General features: G+C 38.2%; 1 protein-coding gene across 2 annotated transcripts in view; it reads right to left on the reverse strand.

The window, feature by feature from the left end:
* LOC306855471 (protein Shroom3-like) overlaps positions 1-20,384 on the reverse strand; it is a 92,342-nt gene that overhangs the window by 8,350 nt on the left and 63,608 nt on the right. The window contains exons 3-7 of one of the 2 annotated variants that reach the window (XM_079394215.1): positions 16,336-16,434; positions 9,067-9,201; positions 3,554-6,560; positions 2,106-2,167; positions 956-1,645 (exon numbers count right to left, since the gene is read on the reverse strand). In XM_079394215.1, the coding sequence (XP_079250341.1) occupies positions 956-1,645; positions 2,106-2,167; positions 3,554-6,560; positions 9,067-9,201; positions 16,336-16,434 (3,993 nt within the window). Of the gene's footprint in view, positions 1-955; positions 1,646-2,105; positions 2,168-3,553; positions 6,561-9,066; positions 9,202-11,754; positions 11,947-16,335; positions 16,435-20,384 lie in introns of those variants that run through there. The other variant, XM_079394216.1, reaches the window with a different exon arrangement.

Below are 20,384 nucleotides of genomic sequence, written 5' to 3' on the forward strand. Positions count from 1 at the left end.
AAACCTTCAAATGCCAAAATATTTGACCAAATGTTCTTCAAGAGACAGGAAAATACATTTCCAAACTTAAAATACTTTTTGGGTAAATGCAAAATGTTTTTTTTAAATAAATAAATAAGTTAGGTTTATACAATATAATATATTTAGATTGAAAAGATATTAAAAATGGCCTAAGATAAATAAGAAAATAATACTTAGCAAAAATCTATATTAATTTGTGTAAATATATTTTACATCTATGTCCACAATTTTAGTGTTGCATTTTGCATTACCGAAAAAATACACCTTTATATATATTTTATTATATATATATATATATATATATATATATATATATATATATATATATATATATATATATTCTTTTTATATAGTTTTTGCAAAGACCGATAGCTCTATTTTTATTAATTTTCATATTACTTAGCTGTATTTTTTTTAACTATTATTATTTAAATCAGAACAATCTAACTGCAGTTTGATTGATATGAATTGGAATGCAGGATAAAAAATAAAAAACATGATTTTTTAAATTTTTTAAAAACTCATCAGTTATCTGTTTTTGCAAATGAACTCTTCATATCTATATATAGCGTGTATATATAGCACACACACACATATATATATATATATATATACGCTTTTTTTTAAGAAAGAAAAAGGACGAATTGCAATTGCTTTTTGCGGTATTCAACATTGTCACAAATGCTGCATATTGAGAACATTCCAGAACATTCCTTTAAATGTGACTGTACTATAACATTTTAGTATGATGAATGTGATTGACATGTTCGTTTATTGTTCTTGGAACAACATTCCTATCAAACAAATCATAAGCCAAACCCTGACCCACATTTTTAAAAATCACGAGGGATTGGCACATAAAATCATCTTGTTCAAGCCTTTAATCCCTCAAATCTGATCTGATTGTTTCAAGACCAACAAGAAGTGTCTCTACCTGATGGGCCATAATGGTCCCGGATGCTGTAAAGACACTTCCACATTCTCCTCGACTGGGGGTGTGAGAGGCAGAGGAGGCGGGAAGTCTTCCATAATCTCTGTCTCTCTGATGGGCAGTGGTGGAGGCGCAAAAAACACTTCATCATCATCTTGAGACACAGCTGTACTTTGAACATCTACAAGATTAGAATCTGAGATCCGAAGAGAGAGAAGTGGCTTTGTTGGGGAAATCGGGCTCTTGGGAAGGATTAGTGGCCTTGAATCAAGTTGTGACCCCATAACCTCTGGGTGTGGAGGTGACGGAGTGGCCACCGGACATGGGAAGTCCTTCAGGGTGTCTTCAGAAGTGCTGGTGTCGCTTGAGTTTTGCCGTACCATTCCCGGTGGACTCTTCTGACTTTGTGGGCCAGTTTCGGGAAATGCAATAAAGTCCAGGTTGGGCTGATACAGTCTGTCTCCGTTATGCCAGTCGAGGCTGGCAGCAGTGCCTGGAGAGGTGAAAGGGCAAGGGAGTCCCACAGATGCAGCCAGACCTGAAGCACTCTGCACTCTAGGCCGGTCCGAATGTCTCTGACGCTCGCGCCTCAACACAGGTGCGTTTTGCTGGACAGGACCCTGGTTTAGCTGGTAACTCCTCTCCGTACGTGCTGAACTTGACGGCTGTTTGTGTCCCATGTTTGCCAACACCCTATTAAAACATGCATATGAAATGAGAAAGTACCATCATTATGTTTTGCTTGTCAGGTTTCCAATACCTGTCATTTTTAAAGTAAATGAAATGCAAATTCTGGTGGGAATTTGTGCATGGCTCAAAACAAACTCAAAAATAGCTGCAGCGGGACTCTGTCACTGCCACTGACCGATTAAGGTTTGGTCCTTAATTTAAGACCTTTTATGGGTAAATATTTCCATAAAACTGTTTCAAATAGTTTTGAACTTGCAAAGAAATTCTTGCTCTTTAAAGGACTGCACAATTCTTCCATAACAAAAATGTTACTAATGCTAATTTGTCTTAATTTAAAACCCATAGAATGCAAATATAGATTGTTTTAGTTTGTGAATTCTGTGCATAATAATACCTACACATTGTATATAGGACTTTATTTGTAAGACAAGGGACGTGAATGTTTTTTAATGTATACACAAACCTGTTTTCAAAGGATTCCTTGGAGGAAACTCTCAACAACTGAGGGTCTCTGGCTAAGAAGTCCTAGACAAAGAGAGAACAAAAGAACAATTTATTTATAACAAAAGAACATTTTATATGAGCAGGTGACATTGTAGCACTTTCTGTTTCATACACCAGGAACAGGAAGTTAATCATTATTTCACGGTTACCTCAAGTTTAGAGAACGTTTGTACTTTAATGTCAATTTTAAACTCAAGCGCATGCCATGACTACCGATAAACTAAGATCAGTTCATAAAAAAGAGACACGGTATGACAACATCCTCATAGCTGAACTATGTCGTATTCAATTAGCATGAACTGTGAACAGATGCAGAGACTCTGACCTGAATGGTGTGCTTGGTTTTGATTTTTGTTTCATGGGCAGAATGTTTTACATAGGTTTATGCAAAGCCACAATATCAGCAAGTAGCAGTGTCATCATGCTGGTATTTTATCTACTGCTTGAACCATTTCCAATTTTGGGTTGCTGGAATAGTCTGGGATTTCACAGGATAGTTGTGCGTCTACTGTACACAGACATCATCATACCAGAACCATTATCGTTTACATAAAGGATAATTATTCTCCTAGATAAATGGTTTTCTTAACCATTCCAAATATTTCAAACCCAAAACCATGACGGGTTGTCCATTATCTCCAACTCCTCCCCTCTGGCACAGAAGGAGTGCAGTTATCTGTTACACATCTGTCAGATCTCTGACTAAAACCCAGGCTCTGTGGCACCAAACAGGAAGTGAGGAGCACTGGCCTCTTCCTGTGGAACACCAGGAGTGGGTGCAAAAATTATTATCTGCCCATTTATAGGAAAGGGAGTGTTCTTTTGCCCTATAACAGACAAACCACCAAGTTCCATAATTGGCTGAAAACGTATTCACCCCAAAATTAAAATGTCGTAATTTACCCACCCTCATGTCAAGACATAATTTCTTCTGTGGAAGAGAAAAAAAACTAAATTTTGAAGGCTGTTTTTGTCCAAACAATGAGTCCAAGTTGATGGCGGCAAAAACAAGGTCCAGTTGGACCCAATTGACTTTTATTGTATGGACAACATTCTTCAAAATATCCTCATTTACATTCCACAGAAGAAATAATAAGTCATACAAGTTTGTAATGACATAAATGTGAGCAAATTATGACCATTTAAATTTTTTTAAAAGTTGGTGGAGAAAATTTTATAGTTTGCTTGACTGATGATATTCTTCTGTTCTGAGGGTTTTTTCATTAGCTTTCTAGCTAGGGAAACTCTGAGTGAGTAATCAGTTGTAACTATCCAATAAGAGGGTTAATATAAGCAAATTTACTCTGCCATGAACATTATAATTTAACTGTGCGGTATGAAGTCACGTCACTTCAATGACTAACCAATGACACATTCAAGTTCACCCAGCTAATAAATGAGTGTTACCTGACTAAAGTTCTCCACTGGAGATGACTTGGATCGAAAGTGCTGAGAAATGTGACGTTCTTCACTACGGTCCAGTAAATCCTCAGCTGAAGCTGACCTCCCTGAGCTTCTGGCAGAGGTGGCTCTCTCAAAAGTGGCTTCCAAGTGCTGCGGAAGGGTATGTCTGGTCAGGACTGGGCCTGATTTGTGAGATTCAGGATTTGTGCCTTGTGACTGCTGCCCAAAAACCTCAGGCCGTGTGTGGTTTTGGCTAACCCTCAGGGGGTAAAAAGAGCTTTGCATTCCTGCTGGAAGGGTGGAGGATTTTCGTATACCACCAGTGAGGCCATCGTATGCTGGCTCTTGCAAAGAGTTCATACTTGGGGTGGAAATAAGGCTTCGCGAGTCAGCAGAAGAGGAAGAAGCGGACTGTATATAAGCGCTATGTGGGCGGTTTGGGCGTCCGTCTACTCTTCTACCTGTTTTGCGCTCCATATACTCAACAAGTGCAACTTGTTGCATTTGCTTCAAATCAGGCCTGGAGGAGAAAAATCTGGGGTCAGTGTTATGATTCGCCACCTGCTCGAACATCCTGCGTCTGTTCGCAACACTCGTCTCACTTGCCAGAAACTGTTGTTGAACCTTCCTGTCAGCCTGATTGATTTCCTGAGTCAACACTCCAACTTCATGCATGTTTTCAGGCTCAGAATACGATCGCTTCTTTTGGTCCATTGTGAATCGTTTGCGTCCACAGATCCGCAAAACTGGGGGTCCAACAGCTGGGACACTGGGGATGTCAGGAGGAGAGGCTCTGTTTGGAGTTTCAACAGGAACAACATGACGTTCCTTTGGAGTGTGTGGGGATGTTGTAGCTGGTTTTGGACTTGTACTGGGTTCTTTTCTTTCTAGAGACATGTGTTTAGCTGGCACTGGTGGAGGGTTAACACCAAGGTCATGTCTTCTGAAGGAAGTTGACCTCAGAACCATAGACTGGGCATCTTTAATGCTGTCTCTATATGCTCTGTTAAAAGATGTGTCTTGGATGGTGCCCAAGATGTCATGAATGTCACCTTTCCCATGGATGTCTTTACCATTCCCCTCACCAAGCTGAAAGGTGCTCTTACTTCTTTGAAGACAGGTCTTATGGGCAACAACAGGCTGTTGTTGCTGGCGATGTTGGACATGGTCACTACTTCCACGTCTTGTTAGAAAATCTTGATGCACATCCATGTGTCCATCATAACTCGCCATGCTAGAAGTACTTTGAGTTCTCCCATGAGGAACTGAGCTGTTGCTTCTCTCCAACATGTTGTGCACATCCTCTACACCAGAGAAGGATCTCTTGGCACTGGAAGGTCGTGGCGTTTGGCTCGGACGAGCCGTAGAACCATGGTGGGAGAGGCCGCTATGACTGCGAGGTTTGACTTGCCGTCTCTCAAAATGACTTACTTTCTCCAGCACGGACATGCTACGCTCACTTTGGAAACTGGATTGGCTAGTTGTACTCTCTGGACTGGCGCATCGTTGAACCTCAGCAAGTGCGTTCTCCAGTCTGGTCAGGGGGTGATCCAGGTCTTGACCTCTCTCCTGGAGAGCACTAGAGTCACTGTAGTGCCTTGAAGGTTTGACTATGTGGTCACTTCCTTGAGTTTGCATGAAGTTTCCTCTGTATGTTTGAGCAACTTGTCCTTGTGAAACTTTCCCAGTGTAAAATGGGTCTGGATGGATGCTTTGCGCTTTGCATTTATTTTGTTCTTCATCTTGAGGTGGCCTGTAGTTGTCGTAATCATCCATACCAAGTGAGAACTTTGGTCTCTCTCCTCTTGGTTGCACAGGGGTGTAAGGGTCCCTCCTTTCCTGGGGTACATATGGCATTTGTGACTTCTGCATTTGTGGTTGCCAATGAGGCCGATAAAAACCAGGTTTGACTTGAGTGTCATCTTGCACTCTATCGGAGAGCTTTGGTTGTGCCGAAACATGAGCTTGGACAGGGATTGAGCTAGGAGCATTGCTTTGGTATCCGTTTTCAACGGTGACCCTATCCTCTTTCACTGGTCCACCCAAGTGGTCACAGTGATTATTGTGCTTGCTCTCCTTGGCCAGTGCTGGGTATACACTTCCAGAGCTTGGGTTGCTGGTTGGAATTTGTGCAAAATGAGGCTCGGGAGGTGGAACAGGGTAGATGCTAGTGGGTAACATGAGACGACCGGGTTGTGCAGCCTGAGGAAAACCCTGTTTGGGTTTGGTGGTGGGGCTACTTTCGGGGCTCTTTTCTATGACTGTGTGCAACTGACCTTCAGCAGCAAACGAGGACTTTCCTGTTGCCACAGAACCACTCGAGTGATGCCAGGAACCCTTGTGAAGTGCCCGCTGCGACCGAGCATGTTCAAGACTCGACCAGGAGTTGGGACGCTCATGATTGCGAAATGCTGCATAGCTGTCACTGCGTAATGGAGGGGCAGGCGCCCCCTTTAGGTTCTCATAGGAGTGCCGGTTGTGCGCTGGATCCCAGACTGGCCCAACACTGTGGCGTTGTGAGCTGGAGGTGCTTCCGCTACTCCCACTGCTTCCACTGCCACGATGACAGATCTGGCCTGAGACATTCCCACTTCTAGACTGTGCTCTGCTGTCACTGGATCTCAAAAGGGCTGCAGAGCTGATCTCATGCTCTTCAGACACACCCTGTTGGGGGTCGTACACAGTGCGTATGTAGCGTATATCAGCCTGCTGCATTCCTTCTCTCTGTGGAACATTCTCCATGGAATATGACCTCTCCTTGTTAAACGACGGTGCCGCCGCAAGATACTCTGGGATACTGGAGCTGGTCGAGAAGGAACTGTATGCAGAATCCCGCTTGCTATGCAGATGATCAATGCTACTGGAGGATTTGGATGATGATAGTTGATAACAAGAGCTGTAGACTGGGTGAGTGTGGTCTAAGCTCTCCATGCTGCCCCGGGAACTGTACTGATCTGGGCTCTTCCTAAGGAATCCTGTCTCAAATCCTGATAGGTCTGTGGTTGAGGCACTGCAGAAAAAAACAAAACAAGAGACACATGAGTAATATAGTATTTACTGTATATTCAAGTTATTTAGGGTCATTAGATTAAATGGAAAACATCAATGACCCAAAATAACTTAGGTCAACAGTTGAACTAAAGATTCTATCAAATGAATTGCAGTAGGACAATGCACAAAATAACTTGAAATTAAATACAAAAGTAATTCACATTATTTTACTGGGATGAGGGAAAAGATAAGAATAGACCTAAGAGCAATAATTTTTACTGGGATAATATAACTGCAGATCGAGATGCTGTTTTGGTTGTCGGTCTAAATTAGTTGCTGTTATAGACTTGGACGGACATCAAAGACATTGATTTACTACTACTGATGAAATAAGAATGAGTTCATAGACACAATTTGAGTTTGCTATCCCTGTGACTTTTCTTATCCCTTTGTTCTTTTCACTAGAAAGAACAAAGATTAGATTACACCTGATAAGAATAACTGTTACAATGCAATTTAAGTTATTGATGTCTGGACTGTTTACAACATATCTGGTGTCGATTACACTGTAAAATCCATAAAGTTCTTGTGAATTTGCATTGAGATTTCCTTTCTTCGTACTTCCTCTTCTCTCTTCCCTGGCCTAATGATAATGTGACAAATCTACACCGTTAGATCTGTTACCAAACTGTGGGAATCGGCTACGTAAAGGTTGGAATCATGGCAATATGTTTTTGCGTGTGATGCACTGGGTCTGCTGAGGCGACTGCCCTTTTATGGGTATGTGATTGCCGGATTCTGAAAGCTGGCATCAGGCCGCTGGTATTTCTGCTGGCATAATTAACATGATGTCACTGACCCATTGTCAACAGCTCTGCAGTTACCCCTCTAAGAACTAGATCAACCAATCACAAGTCAGTCCATCAAACAATGACCACCGGGTCTCAGAAAGTGGAACGCTATTGGTGACCATTGCTATGGGAACATTCAGAGGGTAGTTGAGGGAGTGTCATCCCAAAGAATGTTTTTTTTCATTAGACCGTGCGTCAGTGCTTAGCTCTCTGGTCCCCTTCAAACACTCTAAATGTTTTTCTTTCAGTGTCATCTTTGATGGCCCTTGAACGTTCTGGACTAAATAGAGTGATAATGACCGAGATAACAAGCGCACAAGGTTTTTGAATGTTTGGGGGAAGTATGCAGCAACTAAATAAATAATGTCCATGATCATACACAACAGGAAAACTATCAACAGAAAGACAATTAAGCCACTTCTGACCGAGATAATCAACATTCATATCTAGAAACATTAATGTTCATGGACGTTTCAAGCCATTAGTTTATGAATATGCACCCACATGCCACTTAAATTAAACAGTCAAAAGCATATTTAAAATATTTTAGTTTATGTATGTGCATGCTATATAACATTCATGTTCAGAAATAATACAAGGGAAATGTTTTAAAAAAAACAAACTAAAAAGTCAAGGTAATTCAAAATGACTGAAGGTATAATACCAGTAGACTACTAACTATAAATGTTCTATAAAAAGAATGAACAGCAGCAAACATGAAATATCAGACATACAGTGGTAGTTCTTTACAGGTTTTAAAAAAATTATAATATTTTCATTGTTTTTCCTATGTAATCATGGACACGTTTGACTGTTGCACTCGCATCTCTTGTAGCATCTCATGCATAAAACGGCATTCTAAAAATGCCATGCTCAAGTTAAAAGAAGTTCAACTCCCATCTTCTTGAATTTTTTCCTATTCCACTGCCTGTGTTGCATCTTTGTCAACACAAAAGCGCATTCTGTGTGAATGGCACTTCTACTTATGGTCCTTCACAGAGCGCGTCACACCAGAGTGGTTAATCACGAGCACCAACATGTGGTTGGATCATTCTTTTCTCTTTACTGTTATCATTTTTTCCTATTCCACTGCCTGTGTTGCATCTTTGTCAACACAAAAGCGCATTCTGTGTGAATGGCACTTCTACTTATGGTCCTTCACAGAGCGCGTCACACCAGAGTGGTTAATCACGAGCACCAACATGTGGTTGGATCATTCTTTTCTCTTTACTGTTATCATTGGCATATTGTCTAATTCTAACGTTTGGTAATATTTCTATTCAAAATAACGATTCCTCGATTTATAAAAAATAAAATTGCAGCAAAATATTAAATTAAAATCAATCGATAAAATTGGAAAAATCGCCCAAGAGGTTGCAACTTATAGGAAATACATCATGAAGTCAAATCAGGTGCTGCAACCCAAACTAAGGACACACAATATTCTCTCTCTCTGAATGCATGTCTTCATTGTTAGTGGATTATTGCTAAGCTGATTTAGCCAATCCTTCAGTTGCACTGTAAAAAAATATCATCTTCACTATTATATCTCGGTCATGATCAAATCTGACATGCTATCCTTGTGAAATATAGAAGAAAGGCAGACTGTTGCTTTGTTTGCTCTTCAACAGAGGCATCAGACTGCAGGTGTGTTTGGGTTCGAGTTGCACTGACCTGGAGTGGTAGCTCTGGTGCCAGGGGGCTCCCACACCACCCTGGGTGACTTGCATCATGCTGTCCGAGTCCTGAGGGCCCTCGCCCAGCTTCGTAGAATGCCAGGAATGAGGTCGAGATCCAGGCTCACTCCGTCTGGGTAAGAGAGATTTAAAAGACACATAAAAGTCTATGCATTTCTTTTGCAGAATGCAACTCAAATGCATAAAGTTAAACACAAATATAGTGACTATGCTTTCACAAAAAAACTAAAATAAAATACAAAAACATAGTTTGGTGAGAAGTCAAAGTAGTTTAATGTAAACATACAGCATGCATTGTCTTGTGTAGTCAAGGCCACTGAGGATCAAAACATCCCTGAAGAATGTGGCACTGCCTGATTACCAGAATCTCACTATGTAAACATCAGTAAATAGATACTTCCTAATCTAGTCACTGATAGATTGAATATTTATATATTATAAATATTTATTCTGGAAAGCTGGAAGTAGATTTCTATTTCTGTTTTTTTTTTTGGGCACAGAGTGCAAAGTGTTTTTGAAACATGGCAAGAATGCTGGCATTGTCTAAAACAAAAACATTTTTGGTTTCAAACAGCGTGGAACATAATGAATGTTTTTCATATAACGATCAGCAGACTGTCTGTACCTACTGCTGCTCCAGACATTCAAAAACACACACACACACACACACACACACAATATACCAGTTTGTGCCCGACCAGTCTGCTGACTGAAGTGACCTACTAAGGTCTTTAATGATGGTGTGAGATCAGTAGCCAGAAAGACAAAGCCAGTATGAGACTAAAGATCAAGTTCAGTCAGCTGACTGGGCAAATGTAGCACATACCTCTGTTAGTGCTCTTCTAGAATTGTGCCATTCTGTAACTCTGTGCTTGAATGGAGCATTAAAGTTCTCAGGCAAGAGTATTGTAGTGCAAGCGGTGGGAAAGTCTTTAGGAAGTAGGGAGTGTGCACGATTTGGGGAAAAAAAATCGAATTGCTTCTTATCTGATAAAAATTGTGATTTCAAATGCTTTAAATTCTTAATGCAACTTGTGTGTGTGTATATATATATATATATTTATATCTCATTATGACAATAATAAACCAATATATTAAACAAAATAAGAAACGGTACTATTATAATAAATCACTATAAAATAAAAAAAATTATTTGTTTGAGGAGCTGGAATACCCTCCACAAAGCTGCACCTACATGATTCAGACTGATCATATTTCTCAGGACAATGAAGTGTCTTAGCCTCCACATAGATTGTTTCCTTAACAACCCACTCCCTCGAACTTTGACCCTGCTCTATGGAGACTGATCTGACACTGCATCTGCAAAACATCTGGCTTTTATGACATGTTGCTATGGAAGTGACTTTCTTGCTGCTTTAACACACCCTCTTCCAAAGGGCCGCTCTTTCTGACCATTCAAGATTTGGACAAGCTCTGTCATAATGACTCCCATAAGTAAAACGCTTGCAATCAGTGTTGAGCAAATAACAGAAAACGCTTTTGAACACCTTATGACGGTTCGAAAAGCAGTTAGATCGGAAGTTGTCATGTAAACAGGAAACGCTGATCTAAAAGTAGATTCACAGTATCACAGATATTTTATATAGGGAGGATAATTGTTGCATTTTTTAAAATAGTTGCTGTAATGATTAATCATTCCCTATTCAGATTGTGGATTCATACCCTGGATGACCTGATTATTTATATGTCATAATATAAAATACTTTAAGACAGGGTGATTATCGTTAACTAAAAATATAACTTTTTAAACATTTTTGTAAATTGAAATAAAAAAAAATTATGAAATTAAATAATATTAGAATAAAAAAAACGGAGCACAATGGAACACAAAAATGAATAAGCTGCAAATAAATAAACTAAAATGGAACTAAAATATCAACTAATAAATAAATATTAACTAATAAATAAAACCTAAACAGTAATATATAAAATAAAAAACACTAATACAAATGACTGAATCACATTATGAAATTACTAAACATTTATAAACAATTTCTGAAATGACTAAAATTTCAAATGAAAACCTAAAATTAAAAATCAAAGACATATTATAACAGTATATACAGTAAATAATAATAATAATAAAAAAAATCAGTAACAATTTATTATAGGGACCAATTCTCACTATTAACTAGTTGCGTATTAGCATGCATATTACTAAGCATGTTGGTTATTTATTAGTATTTATAAAACATATTCTGCATTAGATAATCCTACCCAATATCTAAATTCAACAACTACCTTAACTAAGCAATAATTAGGAGTTTGAGGCAAAAGTTGTAGTTAGTTTATTAATAGCGAGAAATTGTCCTTAAAATAAAGTGACAAAAAACCCCAAAAAACCAACTTCTTTTAAAGCGACTATAAATTGTACTAGTATTAGAATTAGAAATGTAATTACAGTTAAAAATGAAATCCCATTCAATGAATGTGAATGGGGTTATGTTCCACATAAGACAGACAGCTCTATAGGTTTGAGGTGACTTAATCATGACAGAATCTGAATTTCCTTTAACTTGGCAAGTTTATAAAGCACGTAGTCAAGGCCTTTCCTCAAACCCAGTAGCATCCTGGTTAAAGCATTACCTGACCTGCAACCCATCATTCCCTCGCTATCCTCCCTTACCGAGCGCTCAGTAGTTACCTTGCAGTGAGTCTCAGCACTTTAGAGATCAATCCCGTGGCCAGACTGTTGACGCTGGCCTCCGACGGCGCCTTGCAAAGCGCCCCGTCTGATCTTCCGAGGTTCGTTTTCTGCTTCCTCCGCAGATTTTTGCGGTAAAATGCCCCGAGCAGCTCCATGCTGTCTTTAGCAGTCTTCTGATAAATTTAGAGTAAAATGCGAAGCGGCTGGAAGGTTGGCGGGGTGCAGTTTGACGACGCAAAAACACGCAATTAAGCGTCATTAAAAAGGTCACGATAAGAACTAGAATAAACATCCTGTCCTCGCCAGCACTGGACAAACATATTTCAAAAATGAAGATATGGAGGAAAAAGCTTCCTTTGTGAGATTGGATATTAGAAAGTGTTGGATATAAGGAACTGGGATAAATAGTGAAATAACGCAACGTACAGACAGCCGGGAGCAACTGTGAACACATGATAGCATGCGTTCATAACATCAAACAAAGACTGGCTTTTGTGTGCATCTTCCTCGCTTCCTTTCTTTTCTCCCTCTTCGTCATCAAGATCATCCACGTGATCCCAGACAAGTCAACAAGCCTATCCGTGCCCAGAGGGCATTATGGGAACAGGAAGGCCATAGTTGGGGTGTGTCGCAGGGCTGCTTTCATGTATCGCTGACAGCCGTCTCCGGGCCTGCAGGGAATAATAGCACAGGTGTCTTCACCTGTCTGCAGAACAAGGCCACTGGATGTGAGCGACGTGGTGACATATTGCTCCGTTCACCCTCAGAAGAACCTGAGGTTTTGCATCACCCGAGTACAATAACTGCTGATTTCCGTGGCATGCCATCGTTCCCAGGAGAGACGCTTCACGTTGCGCTCTCATGGTAACCTGACTCCTACGGAATCCAAAGGGTCTGACCCACACAAAACCCCCAAAACCGTCTCTCTCGGGCCTTCTCGTCGCCTCCCCGGCTGGGCCAGACTACAGAGGGTGTGTCCCGCTGCAGAAACCTTATCTGATCCCTGGGAACACGGCCCGTCAACTAAGCTAATCTGTTTTGAGAGGAAGCTGAAATTGGAGAATTGGATTAGGCGGGAACGGTGGGCTTCGAGAGGAGAATGGAGATGCTCGCTAAATACTGTCTGTCTGGAGAGGTGTCTGATATAGTTGTGATGGAAGAGATCGCAGGTTAAATCACAATTTGCATACTTCCATGCACTTAACGTACCTCGACGGTGATGGGACAGCATGTAATTTTATTATGTAATAGGTATATATACACAACACTGTTCATTTTTATTTTTTTCTAAAGAAGTCTCCTATGCTCACCATTTTTCAAATTGATCAAAAATACAGTAATATTGTGAAATAGGAAAATGTTTATGTTAATATATTTCAAAATTTGCTTTTGATGGCAAAGCTGAATTATCAGTGTCACATGATCCTTCAGAAATCATTGGAATATGCTGATTGTTGTGCTGCTTAATTTTTGTGTAATTTGTCCAGAATTCTATGATGAACAGCATATTTTTTAAATAGATTTTTTGGGGGGATAAAAATTTAAATGTCTTTACTGTTACTTTTGATCGATTTAATGCATTCTTGCTCAATAAAACATTCATTTCTTGCAAATAATAAAAAAGCCCCAGAATTTGAACGGATGTATTTGCATCTCCACAGACTCCCATGTCACATATTGTTTGTTTGCTAATACTAAGTGCATTATTTAAAATTTTATGTTTATTTAGTGAAGTGTGCAACATCACACACCTATATATTAATAAAATAAAATAAATCTCGCTCAGTATTTATGTCTTGTTTTCCAGTAAAAATATCTAAATATCTTTAAAACAAAAACAAAATTACATAAGACGCAAGTTTTATTTTTAGAGAAATGTAACAAAATTAATAAGGTTTATGCTTTAATAAATAAATGAAGAAAGAAAGAAAGAAAAAGAAAAAAACTTGATTCAATGCCAATATAAGTTTATATTCCTAGCATATCTATTAGATATATTTTTTACAGGAAGACAAGACAAATAAATAAATACATTCTTATTATATACACCAATGTTTTCAATGTAAAATTATATGAGCAAAATTGGGATGCAACTTTACATCTGGATGGGATCTCATGACCATTGCAGTCTGGGTGAAGCAACCGTCTTCAGAGTTCTTTAAGCTGACATGGTTCATCAGACTAAAGCTATCCAGGGGGAGACAGGTTGGGTTATTAATGCATGTCACTGTAGGATTATGGGAAATCCTACCTCGGAGTGTGCGAATAACATTGGAATGTTCACAATCCAGGAGCAAAACACACATGACAGATGAACTGCGAGTGAACTAGACGTTATTAACATCCTAAAAGAAGATTCTTCTAAGAACCGACTACAGTGTTATGGAGAAACCAAGCAAGTGAAAGAGAAAGATGAGAGAGAATTTAAGATGCCAGGGTTTTGAATCTTCATCCCAAGGCACCTTAGACTCACTTCCTGTAATCATTCTCTGCATACCTAATGTCTGTGTACAATAACACGTACACGCATATAAATAGCTGCTCTAAACTGTTGGGTGGGCCTGGAACACTGCTGTCTTGGTTGTCATCGTTTTTTTTTTTTTTTTTTTACACACCAAACATCTCAAAAATGTCAAATCACTCAGGAACAGACCGCCTAAACGATTTTTTTTGTACGTATTTTTATTCTTGTGTAGCGTTACGACGTCCATGACCACATGTTCAGAGCACAGCATCCAAAACAAGCACTCAAACTAGGTAATCTCACACATCTGGCGGGTTTGAGGATGACAACTAAATATGGGCAAAATTAAGTCACGTTCAGTATCTGTGTTTAGATGAGAAGGGTGGGAATATTGTGCACGTTATCTGTCGCTGTGTCTCTGGGGCGATCAGCGCGCCATCTGTCGGACCAATGCAAAATAAATTTCCTTTCTCATATATTTATGTATTTGAAATGACAGTATATTGTATATTATGATTAAAAACACTAAGTTTTGGGGTTGTTTGTTTTTGAAAGAAATCTCTTCTGCTCACGAAGGCTGGATTTATTTGATTAAAAATACAGTAAAATCAGTAAAATTGTGAAATATCATTACAAATTCAAATAACAGTTTTCTATTTGAATATATTTTAAAATGTAATTTATTCCTGTGATGCAAACCTGAATTTTCAGCATCATTACTCCAGTCTTCAGTGTCACATGATCCTTCACAAATCATTCTAATATGCTGATTTGCTGCTCAAGAAACATTTCATGTATTGAAATTATGTGGAAACATTATTTTCAAAATTCTTTTATGTATAGAAAGTTAAAAAGAACAGTATTTAGTTAACATAAACTTACTCTTTACTTTCACTTCTGATCAATTTAATGCATCCTTGCCCTATAAAAGTATTCAGTTCTTTAAAAAAAATCTTACAGACCCTGAAATTTTGAAAAAAATTAAAAATAAAAAAATTATATAAGGCGCCAATTCCTTTATTTTTGCTGTAGATTTGCTGTAGATTTCAGAACATTTCAGCTTTTATTTACAGGTATTTTCATCAGGATCTGATACACAACTTAGAAGATAGCACCTTTTGTTTGAACCCACCCATTTGTCATGTTACCAAAAGTATTGGAACATGTGACTGACAGGTGGGTTTTGTTGCCCATGTTTACAGTCTACAGCAAAAATAAAGGAATTGGCTTCACTGTTCCAATACATTTGGAGGGCACTGTGTATGTATATATATATGTATATATATATATATATTTATATATTTATATATACATATACAGAAATTGGACATATAAACTGATTGATGCCAACTAGGTCCCAGTTTTAATGTAAGTGCGTCTTTTAGCCTGTTATAATGGCCAAATTCAACTCTCTTTCCATTAAAACCTTATTCGGATAAAAGTGAGATTAAGGATTGGGCCATCTCGCTATTTACAGCGTCTGTACACAGTACTCCAGAAAAACAGACAGAATGGAAAAGTTCATTTTGGTATGTGAGAAAACAGCTAAATCTTGCCGTTCTCCAAAAACTCCCCTTGAAAACCCCATAAACAACTCAATAATAGTGGATTTAGAGTAAACAGAGACGGGATGCACCCCTGACATGACCGACTGGGAACCACAAACCCAAATCCACTTCAACACTTCCTCTTCCTGTGAGAGACACATTCATTTCCTGTTTCAAAAATAAAAGCGAGATTCTGTTTCCTTAGAAATGCCTCTGATGAATGACCTTGTGTGCAGATCAGGGATATTCTAGCTAACTAAAACTAAAACCATTAAAGCATTTGTGTTACTTGAAATAAAAGAAACTTTAGCTGAAATAAAATATTATTACTTTTAACTTCAGCCAGTTGCAAACATTTCTCATTTTCATTTTAACTCGATGTACTAAAATAACTGAAATAAAAATTGATAAAAAATAGACTTCAAAAAAATAAGTAAATTAAATAAAAATTAAATTTAAAAAAATGAATTCAAACTATTAATAAATAGTATCTCAATAATACTAAAATAACTCGGGTGATAACCAAACGAGGATCAACAGCAGGTTGAGCTCTTTACACATGCACACCTGTTTCTGATGCGTAGTTTGACTCCTCCACTGCATCTGCCGTCTCTGGAAGGACTGCGGGGCCGCGGGTCAGAACAGCAAGGACCTGGACAACACTCTCTACAAACACAAACAAACATTTAGGTTAGACATGTACGCTTTATAAATCACAAACAGTTAAAGCACTCGTATCTTAGAAAACAAAACAACTCTTTTCAAAATAAAACGATGCATGGCGCATGATCAAATGTCCGTAACTAATCTAAACTTCCTGTTCTGTTCTCAGACTATTTAACTAAAACTTTAAGAACTTGTTCAGGGATTATCCTGGTTATAACATCACAACCATGATCTCATCAAGTTAAAAACAGGTCGACAACAAGTGTGCATCACATGTGAACACCTTCTACAGAAGAGTCAAGCTTTAAATAGGAAAATTATGGAAACTCTTTGGTCATTTTTGAGCGAGATGCTAACGGTCTAATCCGATTCAATGATCTATGCTAAGCTACGCTAAAAGTGCTACCGCCAGACCCGGAGATCGGCTGAATGGATTTAAAAAACGGTAAAACTCAACTGTTTAACTCTTGGGTAGTTGTAAAATGAGCCTAAAAAGTGGAGTGCTTTGAAACCATATATTTGTGTTTGTGTATGAGGAGTATCTACTGCACAAAATGCAACTGTAAGAGCTTAGACAGCCCTCCAATCTCACTGAGAAAAGCTTGTAATGTTGACACAGCATTCCTGTAGTTAGAGAAGGTGTCATCACGCTCTTTTAAAGGGTTTTGAAAGCTTTAACACACCACTAATAAAAGACAACACAAAGACGTTCCAAACAAACGTTTAGTTAAAGGGACGGTGCACCCCTAAAAGTTCAGTATGCATTTCTTTATTCTGTGGAACACAGAAGAAAATATTTAGAAGAATATTGGTAACTAAACAATTTCGGTTCCCATTGACTTCCATTGTATGGACAAAAGTACAATGGAAGTCAATAGAAACTGAAACTGTTCGATTATAAACATTCTTCAAAATATATTATTTTGTGTTTCAAAGAAAAAAGAAAATGCATACCGTTTTAGAACAAAATGAGGGTAAATGAAAATTTTGGGGAAGACTATCCCTTTAAAGGAGATAATACGGTGTAAAAAAGAGCAGCTTGAACATTTTTCTAAATAACTCAGATCAGCATGAGCGTGAGACTATTTTTTTAACGTTTTACGTTTATTGGAGCAGGGAGCCTTGATATACCATCTCGGATCAGCACATTAACGATCCATGATTGCATCTCTGAACTCTTCTGCTCAAATGCCCCCAGCATTCCTCGCATACCTGCCCCCCGGAGGACCTTGGTGGTCACCATAGAGATGTGAGCAGCATGCAACTTCCTGTAAACCACAAACCCCCAACGCTGCTTACAGACACACTAGCATTCAAAAGCTTGGGGTCAGTAAGATTTTTTAGAAAAGAAATTGATACTTTTATTCAGCAAGAATGCATTAAATTGATCAAAAATGTTAGTAAAGACATTTATAATGTCACAAAAGATATCTATTTCAAATAAACATTGTTCTTTTAAACATCCTACTCATCAAATAATCCTGTAAAAATGGTTTCCACAAGAATATTAAGCAGCACAACTGTTTTCAACATTGAGCAGCAAATCAGCATATTAGAATGATTTTTGAAGGATCATGTGACACTGAAGACTAGAGTAATGATGCTGAAAATACAGCTTTGCATCACTGGAATAAATTACATTTCACAAAGACAACAGTTATTAAATAGTAATAATATTTCAAAATTTTACTGATTTTTGATAAAAATAAATGCAGCCTTGGTGAGCAGAAGAAATTCTTCCAAAAGCATTAAAAAAAAAAATTCACAAACTCAACCTAACACCTATAATACATTTGTTTGCCAATGCATGTAAAACAAAATATTGAACTTCTAAGCGTTAAGAACATAGTTCAAATTAATACTTTAATGGAGGGGACTGAGAAATATGTAGGGACCAGACATAATCATATTTGGGCCTTGGCTCTTTTGACAGCTAATAAAGACCTACACTCTTAGAAAATAAGTACAAAAGTTATCATTCATTTTCATTTCATTTATATAGCACAAATTAATACAACCATTGTTGCCCAATGTGCTGTACAAAGATAGAGAAAAAACATTTTCATAAATATACAAAGACCATAACGTCGCACCACACAGAAAAGACACAAAGAACATAAAACTCAGCACCCAGAGAGATTAAAAGCCTGAGTTAATAAGTTTTAACAATTATTTAAAACTAGAGATAGTCGGAGCTGATCTAATACTCACAGGTAACAAATTCCACAGTTTCGGGGCAGCAACTGAGAAAGCGCGATCACCCTTAAATTTGAATCTAGATCTGGGAATTGTTAAAAGTCGCTGATCAGAAGATCTCAAGCATCTAGCAGAAGTGTGACGTTTTACTAAGGCATCAATATACGTTGGAGATAAGCCGTTTAAGGATTATTGCAATCCTTTACAATAATCGAGTCGTGAAAAAATTAAGGCTTGGATGAGTTTCTCAAGGTCATTAACAGAAAGAAACGTTTTTACTTTAGCTAGAAGTCTCAGATTAAAGAAGCATGATTTAACAACATTGTTAATTTGCTTGTCAAATTTGAGTTCTCTGTCAAACCAGACACCTACATGTTTCACAACTACTTTATTGTACACAGCCAGGTGACCCAAATTTACATTTACAGAGGCAAAATTTTCTGTTTCTCCAAATGAAATAATCTGTTTTAATATCATTACATTTCAGAAAATGTGTGGCCATCCAGCTTTTTACATCCCTTAAGTGCAGTACCTTTTCAAAAGGTACTGAAATGTACCATTTAGGTACTAATATACACACTTTAAGTACTAATACGCAGTCTTTAGGGTTTAATAAGGTACAGGTGTAACTTTTGTCACCAAGTGACAGCTTTTGTAGCTTTATTTTCTGATAGTGTAGCAACCACCAGAACACCATAACAACTGCATAGCATTGTGCTAAAAATAAAATACACCACAGGCCCAAAAATGCATAGCATCACCCTAGCATTGAGGCAGTGTATTTTTCAAGCACCACTTACATGTAAAAATCTGTTTCATAGGAGTATTGGGCCTACAAAAGTCAAATAATTAGTATAGACTCAAACTCTGCTTTGCTGTTGTTGTTGTCATCCTGTGTGTGTGTGTGTGTGTGTGTGTGTGTGTGTGTGGTCCCACACGCTTGACTCTTTCCTCACTGATCTGACCACTTCTCTTGTTTACATGCGTCTCAAGTGAAACGCACCCAACCATAACATCAATCAGCTGCGCAGTAATAAATGGATGCTCGGATGAAACTTCAGGTGACTTTTTCCACATTTTATCTATTGTTTATTGGGGAGAAATCCATGGAATTTTGCAGAACAGATTTAAACATGGTAAATGGAGACAAAATAAAACACTTTTATCCATAGCTGAATGTTTTGGCAATTAAAATGCAATTGCAATGCAGATGGTTCTATTTGAACACTGATCAATATACATTGATCGGAAGAACCTGCACAAAAGTTTGGCCTAAATTAAAGATCTATATATTTGAATTGCATAAAATTTAATTTTTATTTGTTTAAATGTATAATGCAACATCAAGAACTTTTTTAGCATCTTAAGGAGGTTAAGGACCAAAGCCATTTCAACAACCCTATGCAGCCAAAAGATGTGTTTGTGTCCTGAGTTGCACTTCCAGCACACTTTAAATCTGGAAAACCGAGCTCTGCGCAACAAGGGGACGTTCCCTTTTAAACATGCCGTTCTCCTTGAACACATCCTTCACCTGCATTTAGAGATTCTGTGAAAGTGTTTAAAGCTAAACCAGCTTGACCCGCAGCAGGAATGCTATTAACAGCAAAGAGAATGAATGCCGGAGAGAGCGAAAAGGAACAAAGAGAAACATTTTGACAGACGTTTCATCACGTAAAGAAGAATGACAGAAAAGAGTATTAGGCGTATAAGCCGCCTTCTGTTGCCCTTAATAGGGCTGGTATTTATATGTGCAA

The sequence above is a fragment of the Barbus barbus genome (assembly GCF_936440315.1).
Source record: "Barbus barbus genome assembly, chromosome: 36".
In the NCBI taxonomy this organism is placed as follows: domain Eukaryota; kingdom Metazoa; phylum Chordata; class Actinopteri; order Cypriniformes; family Cyprinidae; genus Barbus; species Barbus barbus.